At 41.0% G+C, this 22,121-nt stretch overlaps 1 protein-coding gene across 7 annotated transcripts in view; it reads right to left on the reverse strand.

The window, feature by feature from the left end:
• Positions 1–22,121, reverse strand: part of LOC122884166 (N-acetyllactosaminide beta-1,3-N-acetylglucosaminyltransferase 2-like) — a 200,026-nt gene that overhangs the window by 29,630 nt on the left and 148,275 nt on the right. For 2 of the 7 annotated variants that reach the window (XM_044213627.1, XM_044213630.1), the window contains 6 exons: positions 21,521–21,671; positions 18,634–18,690; positions 15,625–15,779; positions 10,698–10,836; positions 9,779–9,879; positions 6,463–6,586 (listed from right to left, as the gene is read on the reverse strand). In XM_044213627.1, the coding sequence (XP_044069562.1) occupies positions 6,463–6,586; positions 9,779–9,879; positions 10,698–10,836; positions 15,625–15,779; positions 18,634–18,690; positions 21,521–21,671 (727 nt within the window). Of the gene's footprint in view, positions 1–6,462; positions 6,587–9,778; positions 9,880–10,697; positions 10,837–15,624; positions 15,780–18,435; positions 18,691–21,520; positions 21,672–22,121 lie in introns of all 7 variants that reach the window. The other 5 variants (XM_044213625.1, XM_044213626.1, XM_044213629.1 and 2 more) reach the window with 3 other exon arrangements.

Here is a 22,121-nt window from a genome sequence, read left to right on the forward strand (position 1 = left end):
TTTGAAGCTTAATGTTACTTGATTTGTTTTCAAAAGTTTACTGGAGAACATTTTTTTTACACCAACAAAACACAACAGAGGAAACGGGGAGTTGTACAATGTAGCACCTGAAAAACAAAGCGTACACTGATTAAAGCCAACACCAAAACCTTTCTCCCTCCATCTTTCAGTCTGTGATCTGGGGAGAGTATTATAGTCCAAACACTTTTTCTTCTGTCAGTCCTGAAAGATTAGACTGGTTATCCCATTAATGTTGGTAAAATGCCATTCTTGTGTCTTTAAGCTCTCGTATAGGAGGTCAAGATGAGTCTGCCTGCTCTTACAAGGCGTGCACGGATGTAATCTGCCCAAAGTTACAATAATTAATGTTAAGCTTCTTCAGCAATACGTTTGTAAAAGAACCAGCCCTGATAATATACTTAAAGCTGCACACGCTGTTTGTGTTGCCGCAACAAGACAAGGCAGGGCTTGATGTGCATGCGTATATGTGAGTGTGTGTGTGCATGTGAGTCCCTATGCCACTCACGTAGCCCAGCTTAAATCTTTAGTCAAACTATAAGCTGAAGCTGCCACAATGCTGGATTAGACGACAGGCATGGGAAAAAGAGTGAGAGGCCAGCTCACTTGATGCTAAGGAAATCTAAATGTAACACACGCACTCTAGGTGAAGCCTGCACCCCATTGCTATTAGTGTTAGGACTACAAGTAGAGGATCTGGGTGAAACGCGAACACATTACCAGCCTGGAATATAGCTTTAAAAGAAGGAAAAGAAATTCAAAAGCAAACGTCTGTAGATTCAAATTTCAAAATATGAGAGTAATATTTCTTCAGTGTGCATGTGTGCGTACAGTAGTGATCTTAAATCACTTAATCCCTGTTAATGGCAAATAAAACAGAAACAAAAACAATACAACTAGATGAATCAAAATTTGCCTGAAGGCCTTAGTTTGGATGGCTGGGATTTAGAGCCACAGGTTGACGTTTAAGCCGTTCACATTCTGCAATCCTCCACGCAATCACACAAAGTCAAGCCCTTTCCAACGGGAAGGCATTGACAGTCCGGTCTGTCCCTTTCTCAGATACTGAGGGGGATAGGCTGCATGTGTAAAGTACTAAGCTCTTGCTGGATCCCTCCTTGTGCCATTCTCCTCTCGTCGATTCGCAGACATAAAGGCAGATTAAAGGAGCGCGCGCCATAAAAACCCTGTGTCAATCTTATCGGCTTCGAGTGCAAATTTTAAACATATGTTAATCTGGGAGAGCTAAAACTCATTCTCTCTTCTCTCTGCTTGTTTATCTCTCATCAAATGCGCAGTAGGTGAGAGGCAGATTTGCGGTGCGGCTAAGTGCCATTATTTGAATAATTGCGTCCATTGTTGCAGGTTATATAGCTATTTGAAATGTGAGGTGTGTGTAAATAGGAGCAGGGGCCAGGTAGGGGGTGGTTGAGATATATTCAAACAGGAGCCAGGGAATTTTCTGCAAAGGCTACATGACGCATTTGAATGCTTCTTCATACCTCAAGCTGAATTTTCAATAAGGTCTGTCTATTTTTCTGTGTAACAATACCTTCAGAAAACTAACAATGCCAAGGTCAGAAGCATTACATGAATCGGTAGAAACACACTAACAATGAATGGTGTCTTAATTCTGATGAAAGTGAACATAATAGAACACATATTAATGATTTTTTTCCCGTAGAGCACTATGTATAAAGGTTGTATGATATTTACACAAAAGTTTTATAATATACTTTAAAGACAATCATAATATTCTAGTCAAAATGAATACTGTATATGTAATGAAGACACAGCTTCTGTTGAAACGCACTTCTCGTATAATCAATAAACTCTTCTAAATATTTGGTCTGTTGCAGGAGGTGAACGTTCTCCTAATGTTGCATGTGTGAAGGACAGTGCTCCCAGTGGTGCAAGAATAACAAGTTCATTAGTTGAGGGGGGGCGCCGCAGGAATTCAAATTCCCCCCCGGCCCGGGCCTGGCCTCTGATTGGCTGACTACGTCGGCATGGCGAGACTCATTAGAGCCCAGCAGTAATTAAGAGTTGTTAGAAAGTGAATTCTCCAACCGCAGATTAGAAAATTAAACTATTTACTGATTACATATTAATAGAAGACAACAATGGTGCTTGCCATAAGCTTGGAAGGCAACCAAGGAATAAATCTGTGTACTTAATTACCATAAACAATGGGGGCATAGAAATGGAGTTTTATGCACACTCCCTCCTGTAATGTGTCTGATATCAGAAGACACTTGACAATTCTTGTTCAATTATCTCTATTATTTAATGTGCTGTGAACTGCCTCTGAGTAAATAAATTAACCACCCCAATTACTTGGGATTCATCTGGGGAGGGCCGCTGCGTAATAGAAAATGCAGCAGAAAGCTGCATTGTGCCCAAACCAGGGGAGAGAGGGGGGGAGGAGATGTGTGGAAAAGGAGGGAGAGCAGGGGTGAGAGAAAGGAGAGAGAAATAAAGATTTGCAGGGATAAAAAAGAACAGAAGCAAATAAAAAAGTGATGTAGAGAAGTGGAGAGGGTTGAGGAAGTAACAGGATAAGTTACTTAAAACAGGAAAAATAAAAAAATTAAGATTATGAATATATATTTATATTATACATGCATATATAAGCAGAACGACAAACTCTTTACTTAGAGAAGAGAGGGGAAAAAGGATGAGGGAATGACAAAGCAAAAGCATGTGATATCAAAGGAGGGAATATTGAGGAGCAGCAGAGCACAGTGGATCTTCCCAGGCTTTCTGCTGGTGGAGCAGAGAGATGAACAATCAGTCATGGGTCAGTCGGTCTGTCTGTTCACATCTGCCCATCAGTCCTGCAGCGCTGTGCGCTACCACAGCACCACTGCACACTGAGCTCACCCAAACTTACCTCAAGAGGTCTGAATCATATGATCATATGCACTGCTATGACATCCACCCTGCTCAGAAAGTCTGCTCTGGGTCTATGAACAAACTGCACATAGTTGTGGGTATAAATCTACACGTACACACATTATTAAACAGATGGCTAAATGTGAAACTGTTAATATGGGAATAGTCAATGAAGCACATTTATACAATTCTTCAGAATTCAAAAGCACTGCTAACCAAGTAGAAACTGTTTTAAGAAGAATCTCTCAACACATGAATAGTAGCTATGACTTCCTCTCCACTTTTTTTCATTGCAGCTCTACTTCTTAGTGTTGACCCACGTTCCCTTTAAGTCTCAAATTTTGATTGATTTCCTCATTATCTAATCTTTTGTTGAAATCACATCTGGACTCCAGCTCAATTAAAATAGTGGAAAGTGGTGTCAAATTATATTTCTGTCCAAGATTTTCTCCAGAAAAGGCCTGCTCTCAAAAACTCAACTGCTGTCTCAAGGTTGTAGATGTTTGGTGTTTCATAAACACGTGGTTAATTTGGATAAGAGAGATTAAAATTAAAGATGACAGTAGAATGAGTGAGAGGTTGATCTTTGTGTTTCTAAGAGGATACATTAGGGCTGCAACCATGTGCTAATGGATGCCAAATTGTGTGCTTATGTGTGAGGCAGGGTGTCATTAAAATTAAGCCTTCATTGTCAGTCAACTTGCAATGTCAATGCCAGTACAGGCAAGCAGAGAGAGAAGGGGCTTCAGTTTGTGCTGGACCTGTGGTTAAGCACGTGGGGATTGCATTATTAAGAGGTAATAATATTGAGGTTTTAGTCCTGGTTTACTTTGGGCAGAGAAACAAGACTAGCGGAGGCAGTTGATAAAGACTGTTGGAGAATTACACAACCAGGTATCAGTTCACACAGGTGAATAATTGGCGAATGGTAGGAGACAAAATGTTTTGTCCAACATGCATACTAATGCACATGTTGTGTGCACTTATCCTGCCAATAACTTGCAATGAATAAGCCTGTGAACTGTGCCAAAAAGGACCCAACAGCAGGCTTTTATGGCAAATTGGTGATTGGCTCTGTTGAACTTTAATCTGGCTGATTTATAGCCAATTCATCATGATAGGGAGACTGTTTCACAACTTTTATTGGCATTCAAGGACAGAGCTGATCAAGATTTGAAGAAAGTAAAATTCTGTGAAATTACTTTAATTGCAATGTGACTTTGTAAGTCCCAAAATTTAACCAGGCACTTGGATATTAGATATTAATTAGATATTGGGGAAATTAAAAGGACCTCTGGACATTGGCTTGCCTTCAAAAGTGTGGTTGGCAGAGCAAAAAATATAAACATTTTCTGTGGTGGTAGGCACCAGTCAGATGTGATGGATCAATACCGGATGTTTTGCTTACAGCTAATCAGCCGCAACTTCAATCGGACATTCTGGGTCCAGAGAAAAATATCTATCATCTATGACAGCCTATAGAAAGGTGACCTCAGTTGCTGAGGTGATAAAGGTTACTTTAGTTACCACCTGTCACTGGCGCATCTCGCTCTGATGCCTCCAGACCTTGGCCTAAAGGCACAATCCATAACCTATTGGATGAGTCTCTGGGATAAGTGCTGCAAAATGAGATATGGAAACAGAAATGCACTTTCAGGAAGTGAGCAAGGTGCTCGACATCATGTGTGCAACGCAATGCCAGTGTGGAATCAGCACCAATTTGAGGGTGCATGCTTTTCTTATTTTGTAATGAGCCATAAAAATTGGCAGATGCCTCACAGTTAAGCATGGCCTTCCTGCATAAACATGTTAGGACTTAATAGGCTAACTGTACATGTTTCATTGTTGTTGATGATAACTAGAAACAGCAATGAACAAATGTGGCATTTGAAAAATGTAGGAGGTTTATAGTATCATACATGCTGTATCACTCATATATATAGTACTCTACCCCCCAGTAGTCCATGTGTTGACTTGTGGAAACCACATTTTCTCTCATTCCCACTGATGTTATAAGGGGGTGAAAAGCAACCAAGGTGAATTTCTGTTCGTGATATCCTTTTATTATTTTGTCCTCGCCTTCCCTGTTGTCACCCTCTTCCTTTTCTAGTGAATCATATTTTTCAGGAGGGGACCGCAGGTATATATATATATTTATATAACTATATAAAGAGAAATCTTTATGGCTGAAGGTGTTTGGAAGTAAATAACCTGGCGTCTTGCTGGCTAGCGGCTGGTTTATCAGTGGGTGAAGAAGAAGAAGGAAAAACAGCCCTTCAGATTGACACAATGGCATGCGCTCTGACAGGGGAAGAGGGCACAGAGGCAGGGAGAGAGGCGAAAAAGGAGGAAAGCAAACACAACACACAGAGGAGAGATAGTCTCGATATCAGGACCCAAATGGCATGGGGAAGGTGAGCGCAAATCCCACCACCCCAGTTTGCTTTTCTAAAAACCTCTTCTATCCTTCCCTGTGTTCCTTTTTTAGGACTTTGGGGGCTAAATCCACCAAGGTGTGCTCTGACATATCAGAAAAGGCGCGAGAGCTGTTACTAAATTACTACAGCAAATACTGTAGCTACACTTTCAGAACATTTGCAAACATTAAAAATTTACACTTTCTGGAACCATGTTTTTTTCCCTACCAACAGCATTCTTGGGTGAGGAATGGGATGGTTTAGTATCACAAATGGGATGCTATTCTCCAATTTCAGTTAGGGACTTAACGGAGCCAAGGCCCCTCTTTTGGCTCGGCACACTGTCTCATGTCTTAACAAGGCTTTACCCCCGGCCAAATCTTAAATAAAAACCTTCCGAATCTGGCTCCATACGCCAAACCAGACTGCACTTTTTATGCACGGGTGTGTAAGCATTTGTGTGTGTCTGTCGTGGATTTGTGAACTGTGTCAGTGCTCATGTTGTGTTGCCTCTTTTTTTTTCTCCAAGTTTTAAAAAAAAACAAACAAACATTTCTTTGCCTCTCCCTCTCTCCTCCCTTTAACTCACCCCCGTCTTTCCTTATACAGCATATCAATGAAGGCCAGATATGTACTAGGGGAAGGAGGGTGTATGTGTGTGTAGCCGTGCATGGCTGAGCGCACTGTTCAATAGTGTGGAGGCTGGCTGGCTGGGGCCGCGGCTGGCAAACGGCTGCAGCGGAGACTTCGGCTGGGGCTCCGCTATCGCACCCAGTTATCGTTTCCCCCATGAAGGGCTCCCTTATCACCCCAGCCCAGAGAGGTCTCCCTTCTTCTCCCATCCCCGAGACACACTCCCCCTCTCTCTCCCTCCCCACCCACCCTTCCCCTCCCTTCTCCACCTCCTCCTCCCTCACACCCCCATCCCCTCCTTTCATATCCACCCAGCGCTCCGTCGTGCAACATTCAACCGAGAGGGAGGGAGAGGGGGGGCTTCAAAGATTCTCTCTCACACAAACGCACACATAAATACGCACACACACAAACTCCCTGAGTGTACATGCATGTGTATGTGTGTGCGTATGCTCAATTTGCCAAAACAGTTTTTCCAGTGTAATTGGGCTTGGGGTACCTGTGTCCATGAGATAGCGCAGCCTCTTCTCCACGCGAGCTGCTCGGGCGTCTATGTGCCTCTGCTCGCTCTCCAGTGCAGACAGCTCCCCAACCACATACTGACTGGTGTCTTTGAACGCCTTCTGTCAACCAGAGAGAGAGAGTGAGAGAGAGAAAGAGAGAGAATGGTTATGAGAGAAAAGGAAGAGTAGTGCGATATAGCATTAAACAGAGACAGAGAAAAAAGGGATAGAGAGATGAGACAGAATGAGGGAGAATAGAGAAATACAGAGATGGAATGAAGCAAAAAGGTAACAGGGAGAGAAAATAAAGAAAGGAGAAGAATGAAAAGAGAAGATATAAAGCAGAGGGAAGAGGAGAGTGAAAATGTATGAATAGATGTGCAGTGTGTCCACAAATCTTCCACATATAAAACAAAACAAAGAATTTCGCCAGAGAAGAGTTTTGTTTCACAATAAGAGCTAATGACTAACTGTTGCTGCCTCTTGTTTCGTCTGAGCTTTGTTTGGCATTTCTGAATTCCTCTCACATCTTCAGAACCACTTTATAGCAAAAAGAGCTTTAAATACCTAATCAGAGTACTGTGAATGAAGACACATTGAAGTAAATCAAATAAAATACAAAGTAGTTGTTTTCCAAATAATGACTTGCTCTTTTCACAGCTCAACCCAAGTAGATATCTGAATCATAAATAAAATGCACACATGCAAATTATTCAAATCACAAAGTAAATAGCACGAAATGTTGTCACTCGCTGCACAACAAATGGTCAAACAGAACCGAAAAAGATTAAACATAACAATTCAGCATTAATTAGATGGGACAAAACTTAAAGGGTTGTAGTGTAGCCTGCAAATGGCTAAATCAAGTGAATGGGCCGCATCTCCTTAAATATTACTGGTTTTTATTTACGGATAGTAGTGTCTATGTGTTTAGGCATTAGTCGTATGTGTGATCTGTTCATTTGAACTCCTCGCTGATAGAAATATGGTGAATGAAAAGATCATAATCAAAGGTAGGATTGGTAAAAGAAGCTGTAGCCACAATGAACAGGTTAGATGAAAAGCTGCTGGCTACAGGCGTTGACTCAAACCTCCTACATTAAAGGTAAGCATCACCTTCACTGTTTTGTTACTGTTGTATAGAAAACCACTCCTGCTGGTGCTGCATTAAAGGATGATCATGGTTGTTTAAACACTACACTGATGCAGATAATCCGACTATGTTGATTAATAGATGATCGATTATTCATTCACATCCCTAATAGCACTTTAAACTGGAGTATAATGTCCAGTTATATATCTCAAACTGTTGACATCCAATGCTCAATCCACAATCAATACTAATATTCATGGTGACGCAGCTCAGTGAGTGACGCAGTAGTCATCACTCACTGAGCTTTGGCCTTTCATGCTTAACTGTTAACTTTTCAACAGTGGACATACATAATTTGGTAATTACCTAGTGTCCCTGTGCACTTTAATTAGAAACACAAAATGTATTTAAAATAAATTAAAATCAAATATTTAAAACCTCTGGGTCGGACTCGCATTAAATGGTTTCCTGTTCTGAATATTTAAATGAAGAGAGGTAGAGGAAAACATTAAGGGAGAGAGAGAGATTTAGAGAGACATCAACATCAGTAGGAGAAGCTTTAATTATATATATATATATATATTATTAAACTAATAAACTAAACCTTACATTCAGCTCTCCTTACCCACACATACATACACTGCCATTTTAGATAAGTCTTTCTTCCAACTTCTCATACACACAAACACCAGCCACTCCACAACTATACATACTTAGACACACACACACACACACACATCACTCTATAACCATATGCACTTAATACACACTGCATTTCTGACCCCTCTTCACCTCTGTCTCCTGACTGCTTGCTATTCTCCAGAGAAACTCCTCTGAGTGAGGAAAATGTTTATTCAAATTCACAACTGAGGATGCATCCGAAAAAATATCTCCATTTTATTGCTGATGCACTTCATTTTTCTTAATGGGAAGGAGAACTAGTGAGCAGCAGAGAGAGAGAGAGAAAGTTTTTTTCATTCCACCAAGGCCAGCACTTTTCCCTGTACTCTTTCCAGCATGTGAGTGTGTGCCTCTGTGTGGCTCTGTGCACGTGTGATTTGTGTTTGTGTGTGTTGATTCCCAGCAGCCTCTCTTCCCCTCTCCCTCCTCCTCCTTGCGCGCTCTCGCTCTATCACCATATTTTTCCTTGGCAAATCAATTTTACACATGATCAGCCCACTCCCCTTGCCGCGCTCGGCCCAGCCGTAATTAAGAGGAGGGAAATTACCATATATATTATATTAATGCAAACATCATTCAGCAGGTAATTCTTGGCTGATCGGGATAATGGAAAGGTTGAACACCCATTAACCCTGGGGCCCAGGCACTAGGAGGAGGAGGGTGTGTACGTGTGTGTGTGTGTGTGTGTGCGCGCGCACACGCGTGCATGGGACTGGGGTGGAGGGTGCAGGGTCGAGAGTAGGAGACGTTTTCTTGCGAAGAGAGATTCACCCCATGGTCTCCAGTGGCACACACACTCGCATACACACTCACTGAAATAATAGCATTCTTATGGACACACTCTTGTATGCACAAGTTCAAACACAGGCTGAGAAGAGAGTGTGAGTGTGTGTATACACTTGAAAGACACGTAGGCACACAACTTATTTGCACAGACACACACACACATCTCTAAATGGCAGAGCAGCTGATTTCTACCATTGTTATAATTAAAATGGCAGTCTGTTAGATCAATACTTGTGTCTCTGTGGAGAGGAGAGGACAGTAGAGAGAGAGGGAAAGTGTGAGAGTGTGTGTGTGTGAGAGGATGAGAGATGGACAAGGTGAAGAGGAGGGGGGAAATTTAAGCATAGAGAAGAGCTCAGTGATAAATTTATCTAAGATAGGTCAGGAGAGACAGAAGGAAAGCTAACAGGAAATAAAAAATAAGGCCAAGTAGGAGTAATTAAGGGATACGACCTCCGACCTCACTCCCAATCCCTAACTCCCCCATTTCACCTTGCCAAGCTCACCACAAAGGCTTCATAAAGCTAAAGCTGCAGGCAAAGTACACCAAAAGGAAAGTGGTGACCACGGCCGAGCAGAAACAAGAGTCAAGAGTTGTTACTCAGAGCTATCACAGTACTAACTCATATCTTGCTTTTTAGGCTGTTTGTATTTTTTTCCTGTTAGTTGTTGCAGGTGGGATTAAGTTTAAGGTATGCACTGAAACCCCTCTGCAAACAGAAGTATGATTTAGGAGAAAGAAAATGACAAACCTCCTCTTCAAATGGTCTGCGAATATCGAGCTCTGTCGGTGAACCGCTATCCTCCTCAGCCCTCCTCAGATCCTCAGGAACAGACTTCTGTCTCTTCACCTCTGGTGGGATGAAGACCAGGAAGGGGGAAAAGAAATGATGTGCAGACATTCACAGTGAGACACACATAGAAGTTGAGAGATTTATTACAGTTGTATTATTGATCTATCATAGCATATAAATGTTGTTCAACATGCTTAGAGTGTCAAGTGGTTAGTGGAGTTGGTGAGGCTGAAGTGCTCTTCTAAACCAAAAACATGAAGAATTGTTATCACAAGAAGTATTACTAGTTTTATTATTGTTGTTAAAACTGCTGCTATTACTCTTGTGACTATTATTGAGAAAAGCCTGATATTCTCCTGTTAAAAAAGCAATGACGTCATCATTTTTAGTGCCAGCCTTGAGTTCTTTCAGTGACTTGAGCTGAGGGGTAGCTACACTTTTTCCATATAAAACTTTTCCTACTTTCTTTATGGATGTACAGTGTTCTTTATTTATTGGTGATTTATTCAGCAGTTATAGATGGTTTACATGTTTGGCTTGAAATCTTGAAATATGTATTAAAAACTGAGGAAAATTTCACAGTATGTTTTATGTGACGCTTGATATATTGGAGTTGAATTATTGACTTTGGTTAGAAGAAACAGACACAAAGGAAGACTGCCTTCACAAAGCTGGTTTTAAACAGCAGACAGTGAACAGGTGAATCAATATGACATTTGTTTAGAATTGAGCCAATGTCTGTGCACGTCCTACTAGATACCTGTTCTCAGGTGTGAATTGGATGTATGTGTGTCAAGTGTTGCTGCATGCAAACATACCTCCCTGGGTAAATACGGTATGCATTGTGTGTGTGTGTTTGTGTTGCCTTGTCCCCCACCTGGTCTGCTCTCCACATACTGGCTGAAGGACTTCAGCTGTGTTTTCCTGACTGCAGAATCCTTGCTGAAGACCACCGGGCTACGCAACCTCTCTGTCGCTCTGCGCAGCCGCTCTGCTCGCAACTCCTCAGCGTTATTCTGTCAAACGCAGAGAAAATGTGCATTCAGCTTGGACAAGTATTGCTTACTGTTGCTGCTATATGTCACAGGAATATAATAGAGTGCATTCAACAGTGGTTATTTGCAATTATATTGACCAAGAAGAAGAGGCAACAGTATTTCTGGTGTTGCGCTAATACCTTGGAACACATAAGATGGTTAGGTGTGGAAAATGGTAAATATTCTGAGTCTTAACCAACCACAGCACACCATCAAATAATGAAGTCAAATCACAAATTGTGCCATAAATAAATCTGCCATGACATTTCAGTTCTCCTGCCACAGCTGATGTGTTTTTTCTCAACATGTAAAACTTATGGATATGGAGAGAAGTGTGAAAGCAACTGATGAACACATACACGGAGAGAATTCAATGCCTACAATGGGTGTTGAAAAAAAGGTATAAGTGAACCTACACACACAAATTGAGTATTTAGTTAAACTTCAAATTATTGACTTTAAAAAACAATGTCAGCGATTAGTCTGCTGCTTCTCACACATCTCGTGTATTATTCTGTCAGCCTCTACCAGCCACTTAGATCTGCTCTCTGGCTTTTATTAGGCAGCTGGTTCAGGATTTCACAGCTGCTCTGTGATTATTGTGATCAAAAACACACATACAAACACACACACACACACACCACATGCAAACATGTGCACGCAAACACACCTACTGACAGGCCATGAGATGAATCTGGTAGATGTTGATATGTTAGCTACTTTGTGGTTTGCTTGTTTTCGTGAACACACACACACACACACACACACACACACACACACACACTCATTCTCCCCCTCACTCATGAGAGAGACAAAAAGGAGGCAATTAACTTGACTTTCAACAAAACCCCGAGCCAGAAAATATATTCAGATTATGCAAAATGAAAAAACGCTATTGTTTTCAAAGTGAACATGTGTTAAAAAGCTACACGCTCGCTTCTCCCACTATTAAAAACAGCATGCAGAAATGCTTTATTACCAGGCCTCCAAATAGGCCAAGCCGAGTGGAAAAGAAACTGACTTGGGCTAAGACTGATGTTGTGGCAACGTTAATAAGATGGCGAAACGTGTAATAAAGTCGACAATTAGGGTAAACATGTTCCACTGCTTGAGACGGAGGGAGATAGTCAAGCAGGGTGTGCAGAGCGAGGAAAGCTAATAGAGACAGTGTGGGCGGGGAACAAGCTATAGATGGGGAGTTGTTAGTTTAGCTTCAGATTATTGACTTTCTAAAACAATGTCAGCAATTAGTCTGTTCTCACTTTGTTTTGTCAATTAGTCTGTCAGCTTCTACCAGCCTCTGTCAAGTTGCTATATACAAAATGCCCAATTAAACATTTTAAAGGCCAGAGCTTGGCTGTGTGAAAGCGCTACTGTTTGCATGTGTGCATGTAAACCTGAAAGGGATAGTTTTTTTTTGTTTTTTTGAAGTGGGGTTGTATGAGGTACTTATCGATGGTCAGTGTATTATCTACAGTAGATGGGGGTCTGCGCACAGCTGGTTTGGAGAAGCAGACAGCTGCTGTATTGTTGTGAATGGGGATCAACAGTAATACGTATTTTAACCACCAAAAAAAGTTCCACCTAAATTTTTTTTTAAAATAAATCAATATCAGTCTAATTGTACGCTATAAATGTCAGCGCATTACCGTCCTGTCAGACAGCCCTTTCCTTTGGCACTACATTTCCTCAACCACGGGCTTCTCAGCGCACTGTTTTACGCCCAAGCCTCTCAGAGATTGCTGGGGCAGAGGTGGCAAAAAAGAAACACTTCTTACACTTAAATGTCTCTTCTAAGGAATTGTGATATTCAACTTAACTTGTTACAGGATTTAAACTGGGATAGCAGAACTCAAAAAGCACAAAAAATCTCTCTGTCCTCAGTTTGCCATTTTAATTCTTAGGCTGATGGGCTTAAGCAAACAAGCCTTTATCAGAGAACCACAAGGATTGTTTAATCCTCCTTTAATAGTGACTAATGATTCACAGGTAACTGGCATTGTATTAATTCAAAATGACAAATCATATACATAGACACCTTTCATTAAAGGAATACAAAAGTACCATCTGGAGTGTAGGGTGTGTACTGTAAGTCACAAAGGTAGAGCAACAAAAACACTGTTTGGGTTTTATTCCCATTTCAGCAACCCACACTCAACAAAGTACTCACGGTCCCATACGTTGCTATGGTCAGGAGTCCATTAAGTGACTGATTTTATGAATATTTCATATGTTTGCACGAAAAATGTAACAATCACTGATAACTGGATGTCAAAGGATTTATTGGGTTAATGTTGCTATCCTTGTCATATTTTCAGGAGAAGGACCCCCCGCCCACATTTTAGTGAATCGACTGGTAAAAACTGCAAGCCCCTGCAATATCTACAGGGAACTGTAGATTTAGCAAAAGAGTAAATCCCTAGGGAGACTGATTAGGACACTGAGACTGTCAGTCCAATTATTACTTATTGTTTAACTGTTGTGAAAAAAATTTTATAAAAAAAAAATTACAACCACACCTCTATGAATACCACACATGGGCACACCAATATGATAATGACCAAAGACAACACCTGCTTAAAAACTAACTATACAATGTCTTTCTCTCTCAATCACACACACACACACACACACACACACACACACAGAGATCACCTGCCCACTTGGCTACCCCTCTGTCTCCCTTTTACACTCTGGGACAAGCAGATATTGGGGTGTCCCCTCCCTCCCTTCTTTTTACTCTCTTTCTTTCACTCTCCCTCTTATCGCTGCTATCATCGCTGTGGCAGCGGTGAGTCAGTGCTTTTGGTGTGTGTGATTCTGTGAATGTGCATGCAGGGGGCTGCGTGACTAACGCTGCAGTCTGCTGAGCGTCGCATGCCCTTATCGTGCACTACCAAGGCTGCGCATATACACAATCACTAATGAGTGTGTGTGTGTGTGATGTTCCTGCAGGTCGTTCCACCCGCCTGAAGGACTTTTGGGACGCTCAATCCTCTTGGGACAAGTCAGTTTATCCTTTTTAAAAGGACAGAAGAAGTAAACTCTTACAACTGCACGTGCACACAATAATTGTAAAAAGCTTTGATGAAGACATAACTGATTTGTTTTAGTAGTTTTGTGTTTAGTAAATACATTTTGCGCAGCTTCACGTTTATATCCTATTGGTGACAATAAATGGCACCAAAATGGAGGTACATTAGAGAAGCAGTTGAGAACAAATAATGGCTAAATATTGCATATAACAAAAGAGTGACAAAATTAAAAATACTTCTGAGAAAAAGTAGTCCTTGTGTGGATGCTGCAATAGAGTTATACCTAAAATTAAAGTCTACAGTAGAAGAAGTGTAGTTCAGGCTACTGTGACAGCAAACAGTACCTTTTTACCTTTTCATGATATCTTCAATTTCAAAGCAAGTTACACAAGATATAGTTTAACAGAACTTTGTGAATGCCAGAAATCTCTGCACCTGATCAAGTCATCTTTGAGTTGTTGGTATTGTTCAACAACCCAATCAAACACCTGCACATATATTATGACTATTACACTATTACTACATGACATCAAATCTTTCCTGTTGCGCCTTCAATCCTAAAATGCAACGGCTAATCATGATTTTTAGCTCCTGTGCAAAACATACATATTCATAACAAGACGGTGATAATTTGTTGATTAGATGACACTGTAGTTCAATCAGCTAATATTTTGATATTATTCTAAACAGAGACCAAAATGAACACACCAGTAACAAAATCTCTACTTATTCGAGAATTGTATTTGAGAATTGTTTAGAAATTATATTAAATTCTGTTGGGATGGCCAGGTAGTGTGTTCAAAAATATTAAATGTAATGCATTTATAAAGGGCCTTTATTTTGAGAGCATATAATAACTCATGTTCACCCAGACATACCCACACACATTCATACTGTGATGGCAAAGGTGCTGACCGCTGACTCAGGAGAAGTTTGTATTTCACTGTTGGGAATCAAAAATCAAATATCAGGCAGAGCGAGGCACTGAATGCACGCACTTTCGGGTGAGGTGTTTTGGATAGGGTCAGGTGTCAACCAAACGGTGATTCTACTTCTGTGAGGGTTAAGTGGTAACACATGCACACATACGCACTCCTTTGGCCATAAAGGACTAAGCCTTTTAGGCTTTGAACACAAGAGGGTGTTTATGTGAATCGATGATCAAAGACACCCTGTGTCGCCTTAAGCACAGAGGGTTTCACTTATACTGACAGCCACACACACACACTCACCTTATTCCACTTGACATTCAAAATCAATTAAACATATGTTAAGAATGGCCAACTACTTGTTGTTGATTCAATATTCACATCAGAAGATATAGGCACATGCAGCAGCGACAACCCCCCTTCCCCACCTAGCCACACACACAACATCTGTCTGAAAAGGTCATAGTCAATAGAGGGGGACTGCTACATGTTATGTAGAGCATTATGATGTCAGCGTGTGTGTCTTATGGCTTTAGACGGACTCATATGGACAGAAGAGGGATAAACTACGGTCTTACATGAAGTGCTCCAACTGACTGATGTGTACTCAGGGTCAACCGGCTGACAACCAGGGTCAATCGGAGCTGATTGATTGGACTGACCCTTTGATGGTGTGGGGAGAGGGGGGGACGACAGTAAAAGACAAAGAGAGACGGAGATAAAAGGAAAGAGAGGTCGAGAGAAAAAAGATAGAAAGAAAATAAAGATACCCAGGGGATGTTTTGAGGTGAGTATGTGCGTACCTCCAATCCTTCTGCAGGGCTGAGTGGGGAGGTGGAGGAGGTAGTGGGTGATGATGAAGACGAGGTGGAGGATGGAGATGAAGGGGAGGGGACTCTTCTTGGGCTGACCTCCACCAGCTTCTTCAGCTTCAGATCCACATTCTTACTGTTTGTACCTGGAGAGAGAGAATAAGAGGATAATGAGTACAGTGTATATTCACGTATATCAAAAATACAATGAACCATAAACAAAACATAAAAGTGTTGAACGAAATTACAGACATTTGAATTGAACAAAAGCACCAAATACAGTACACACACACACACACACACACACACACACACACACACACACACACACAGAACGACACACTTAGAAAGTTAAAAAGACGAGAAAGGGGAGACAACTTAGTTTGCATTCATGTAAACACACACTCGAGCAAAGCCATTGATAAGGAACATATACACACAAACACATGAGTGGGAAGAGATATAAAGTATACTGTATATATATGATGTGTGAGACAGATAGAGATCTGGACAGACTAGGAAGCCTTAAGTCCTGTTTGTACGGCAGAGAGCTGCTGAGGTGAGTGCACATTGCAGGGACTATCACCATGGTAACCACTGGGCAAGATGGAGGGAAAGAGAAAATGGCTCATTTCTTTTACAATATTTAGTCTATCCCCATTGATAAAAATTGGGTGAAAACACAGTTCGACAGCCCCAAAAACTACAGTCTCCGAAATGACCTTGAACGTTACAACCTTCATTAAAGTAGAATTTATTGCAGGGAGGTTATATGAGACTGAGTTAGTTTTAGGTGTACCTAATAAACTGGCACGTGAGTGTATTTTCACTTTTTAAGTTACACCGACACACAGATTAAAAAAACAAAATCACTAAATCTTGCTCTTACTGATGTCTTTATTTTCTGTATTCAAATCATCATCATTTACTACGTCTTTACCTTTTTGTGTGAGAACCGTAACTAACTTTGCACAAAATCTTTATTTTTTGTTGTTGTTTTTGGGTTGAAAACTTAAGTATCTCCAAATGACAGCTGATGATCCATTTTTAGGAGCCAAAATATTTTCAAATTCATGCTGAATTAATGGTCTGTTCTCCTTACTAAAACCTTTACTGCTTTTAGCATCTTTCACATTCATTTCTCTAAAACTATCTTGCAATTCACTTGCTAACTTTCTCTTCTCATTCCATCTGTCAAACCTAACCTCCTCCCTCCCTTTACCTTCATCCATCCCTAATTTGTTTGTTCTATTCTTTCTTCTACCATGTCCTTTCCTCACTGCTCCCCTCAGTCTCTCTCTCGCTGCCTTCCAGTAGCTGCGTACAGCTTTATTTTCCAGGGACTGGTAACCACAGCTCCCCTGCCAGGACAGACCAATGCACTGAAGAAGATGAAAGAACAGGAGGGCAACCGTTTCATGTGTCACCTCCCTCTGTGTGACACACACACACACACACACATCCCATGATGCATACATACAGATGCCAAACATAGACACACTCTCTTGAACTTTGTTACAAACACACACACACACTAGGACATACAAAGAAACACATGAACAGACTCATATACAAGATACGCCAAAATGCACCATATATAGAGTGGAGGTGGTGGGTTGAATGAACTGGGCTGCATGAAAGTGATGGCAAAAACTGAACATTTAGGGAGAAAATATTTACAGAATGAAATGTGGTATCAGCTACTTCAGTGTTACAATCACCACTATCCAATTCTTTTCAAGACTACATAAAAATTACCACCAACAAAGAACAAAAAAGAGAAACACACAAACGGTTAAAAAATAAAAAATAATGCAGAGATACTGCACTTCAAAGCCGGAGGAAGCATTTGTCCTTTTTTCATGTTTTTTTTCTCTGGTACCTCACTGTACTCTCACCTATCTCACATTGGCAGGAAATTGAGGAAACAAATAAAATAAATAAAATAAAAAACAAAATAATTAGTTTACCTCTGAAGATTTGAGCAAATGCTTTCCTGAAGATATTACTTTTTATTTGTCTGAGGAGCACTTTTCAGAGTTTATTAATTTCTACTCAAAGAAGTTTCTAATAAAAGAAAATAGAAAAAAAAAACCCACCAACAACAATATGGCAGCACTCAACAAATGTATACTGTAAATTAGTTCCTCCAATGAGTACGGAGCCAATAGGATGCAGTGGTCAGAGGGGCAAGTAAATAGAGGATCGCTCATGATGATGATGTGAAAGATTGACAGCATGCACTTAGGTGAGTGACTGAATGGCGAAACAAGGCAGAATGTGAGTGTAAGTGAGTAAGAAAGTGAATAAGTCAGCGAGTAAAGCTTAGATCAGACTGCCAGCCTGATCAGATTTTGATGAGGGCAGTTTAGACTACATGATTGGTCTTGAGTAAATGCATGCACTGCTTTGAAAAGGTGTGCTTACTGGGTCGAGTAGATGAGGTGGGGTATCACAAAGACACAAGGGAAAAAACTCCCAAAAACATTATCACTTAGATGTGATATATCATTATCACAACATGTCTTCAGGATTCCTTTTAGTTCAAGTTTGCTTTATTGCTATCTGGTATAATGCTTGATGTTTTTTTGTCCATTAGATATTTTGTCATTAAAAGGAGACCATGAGTGAGTGTGTGAGTGATTTCGAACATTCACATTTGAGTAAATGAGTGAGTGATTGAGAAAGAGAATCAGAGAATTTGCATGAAAAAAGGTCCAAGCAGATAAATGAGTTTGTTAGTAAAAGGCAAACAAGACAGTGAATCATGTAGCACCACACAGCCTCAGCCAGTGATTTTACCCAGAGAAGTTAGCTCAGAGCTGGGGTTAGTAAGCTCCAGGGGCCCCTGGGTGCTGAAGGTGGCTGGAAGTGGGGCCTCCAGTGGCAGTGGGTTAGTAACCATCACAGATGCAGATGTGGCAGCAGCAACAGTATCATCATCACCACCACCAAAATGGAGCTGCTCTTCCTCAGCCCTCCCCTCTTCCTCATCCTCACCCCTTTCACCATCAACAGCATCATACTCATGATGACCTCTCACTCCATCCAAAACATCTGTGGGTACAGAGTGGGACAGAGGGAAGGAAATATGAAAGGGAGTAAGTCAGGGAGGCAAGGAAGAAGAAAGGAGAGGAAAGAGAGGAAATGAGGATGTAAGGAGAGAAGGGTGAATTTAAGGGAAGTAAAAGGGCAGGTGTTAAAGGAATAAAATGACGACACAGGGAGGAGTGCAGAAAAAAAAATCTTGGTTAGTTTGTGTTAACAGTAGTCTGTGGTAAGAGCTTCATAAGATAAATAATCTGTGTTTTAAACGTCTCAAAACATATAATCCACCATAACATGTCTTCTCCCCTCTGTCTGCATCTCCCCTTATGACACACTTTCTCTATGCAAACAGATAGTCACCCTAATATTTAGTGCACTCACTAGAACTAGGGGACTAGAGGATTGTTGCATTTGAGTGTGTGCAACTACTTAATAAATCTAATATCTAACCAAATTCATGGTATGAAAAGGCAGCAGACTCCACCTGAGTGACAAGGAGGGACTTTGATTGATTGGTGTCTGTATATCTGTTTGGGTTCATGCGCATCGACACACAAATATCTGACACACAAAGTGAAACTGAGAACTCTGTTTATTTCCCCTCATTGAAAGATCTGCTCCCTGCCTTTCTTGTTCCAGAGAAAAGAGGTAGGGACAAACAAAAAACACAAAAACATGAAAGCACATATTCCATTAAGTCTACTAAGGAGCTCAATAGAAACAACAGTGTCTCCACATTAGGAACAAAAGAAAAAGCATGTTAGAAGAAACTCAAATGGAGACCTGAGCAGCTCTAGCTGCATGGATAACCCACCATGGATTAAAACAAAACAATCAGTCAGCAGTGTCTGACATTGCAAGCTCCCTCCTCTGCTATTTACAACTTGGTGGGTAGAGAGACTGAGAACAAAGAGAGAAGGAGAGAAAATCAAAATAACAGCATTTCCTGTTTTTTCCCCCCCTAATTTGCTAGCTACGATGCGGAGGGTGCTCGCAAGCGCCGTTCCTGTGTGGCTGGCTAGGGCCTAATTAATGGGAGGCCATGGTGATGGAGTTTGGAAAGTTTCTTTGCGGGCAGACACTTGGAGGGGGCAGCCCGAGCTGCATTTAAGGACCGTGAATGGTGTTGAGGGGAGAGAGGGAGAAAGACAGAGAGAGAGAGGAAGAGAGTGTGGGGGCTAGGATTAGCCGTTCTGCTCGGCAGGCCTTGTGTCTCACAGCCAACAGCTTTTCTCTCTTCTCCTCACCTCCTCCTCCTCCTCTCTTGTTCCGTTCTTTCCTCACAACTCCATTTTTAATGAGATCAACAATTAGTCCAATTCAGAAAAGCTGAAAGAGCAAATAAATCAAGTGCTATCCTCCCTCTGCCTCACTGTCTTTCTTCTGTCGTTTTACCTAACAAGTCGCTGATCTCACTTCTTGTTTAGGGTTTATTAGTTTTCGATTTGTTTGCTCATCCCTCAACCCACCACCACTCCTCGGCTACTGTTTCTTCTGACTTACCTTCCTTTCTTTCTACATGTAATCTTGTCACCAGAGCTGCAACGATTAGTTGATTAATCAATTAGTTGATTGACAGAAAAATAATTGGCAACACTTAATCCTTTGAGTCATTTTTCAAGCAAAAATGCCAAACATTCTCTGCGTCTAGCTTCTGAATTGTGAGGATTTTCTGCTTTTCTCTGTTTTATATCATAATAAACTGAGTATTTTGGGTTTTTAGAGTGTTGGTTGAACAAAACAAGACATTGTAAGATGTCACCCTGGGCTTCAGCAAATTGAGATTTTTTTTGGGGGGGGGGCATTTTTCACTTTTTTCTTTTAACATTTTAATAGACCAAACGATTAATCGAGAAAAATTGATTTGAATTTGATGGTTAAATGGGTGGCTTCAATAGGCCAGCCCTAAAATTTAATAATGAAAAGTAATTGATGCAGCCCTACTCTCATCACCTCTTTCTCTCCTCTCTCAGCCAAAAAGAGGCCATGTCTCAATGTTCGGCAGTCTCTCCTTTTCTTTGTATTTATTAGTTGAACCCACATTCATTCAGTCATCCCTTCCTTCATCCCTACTTTTAAAATATCAAAAGCTTGTTCGCTCCTTCTCCTTGATCACAATTACAATACTCATATTGCTTTCTCAACTTCTCACATTCTTCATCCTCACCTGTCTACACTCTCACCTTTCATTTGCATGCAATGCACCCGATCTACCTGAACAGTACAACCAAAAGAGGGGTGAAATGTGGAGGAATCTGAAACAAATGACTAGAGAGGCCTAATAATGGTCATTATCATAATAACCCCAATTTCAAGGAAATGGAAAGCAGTGGGAAATGCGCATGGCAGCATTTGCTTCCCCTGCAAGCCATTATTAGAAGTGTTTGGTATTTTGAGCATAATTTGGCCGCACTATGTGTTGTGTTGATTAACAATTACTGGGTGAATGAGAGGAGGGAGGAGTCGCAGGGTAAATTGCTGTTCTGAATATGAGGGTGGTGCATTTTAGACCCGCGGCCGTTGTCAAATGGCATTTTGTTTTTCTCTGAGGATTAGGCAGAACCCCTTTAGAGAGCATAATGGAAATGTGTGAGTCATAGCATGTGTGGATAAAGAAAGTGAGTGTATGTCAAAAGCATGCTAGTGTGACTTTTCTTTTGTATTATAGTTAATGAGTATTAGCAAGTGTGTGTGTGTTAATATAAGGCCTTTTAATAAAACTCTGAAAGTATGTTCATGAGGATAAATAAATTGTGTCAATAAAACACTGTCTATCCATAAATGGTACGTGGTATGTTTGCTTCTGCTGATGCGTGTGTGTGTTTAGGTGTATGCTGACCTCCAGCAGGGCTAGCCTTGCTGCCCTTGCCTCTCTCAGTGCCGGATGCGTCCAGCAGGCTCATGTCAGACATCTTGACTCCGGATCGAGCCTCAGCTATCAGCTGCCTGGCTCGCTCTCTCAGCTGTCTCCGCCGCTCTGCATCCCGCTCCTGCACACACAAATATGCACAAAAACAATTTCAGTGTACAGGTAAATATTATGAGATCCAGAGAAAAAAAATCATGAAGAATGAAAGCTTAGATGAAGTGTTACAAAAAAATATTTGAAATAACAGATGTAGCCTTCTAAATTCCACCCACCTTATTTTTCACAAGCTATTTGATACAAATACTGAAGGTCCTGAACCAAAACTACAAAGTTGATAAGCTTAAATTATTGATATTATATGAATTTAACTGGAAGACTGTGACTCTTGAAACTGACGTGATCCGATACAGAGAAGATGTCCTCATAAACAATCGTGCAGAGTACAAAGAGTACAGAATCACCGTATTTTGCCAACGCAAGTGTCAGAACAGAGTCACTCACCAGTGTGACCAAATCATTTTTCTCATTCAGACACTGTAATTTTCATTCGCATATGGAGTGAAATGCTCGC

The sequence above is a fragment of the Siniperca chuatsi genome, linkage group LG11, assembly GCF_020085105.1.
Source record: "Siniperca chuatsi isolate FFG_IHB_CAS linkage group LG11, ASM2008510v1, whole genome shotgun sequence".
Classification (NCBI taxonomy): Eukaryota; Metazoa; Chordata; class Actinopteri; order Centrarchiformes; family Sinipercidae; genus Siniperca; species Siniperca chuatsi.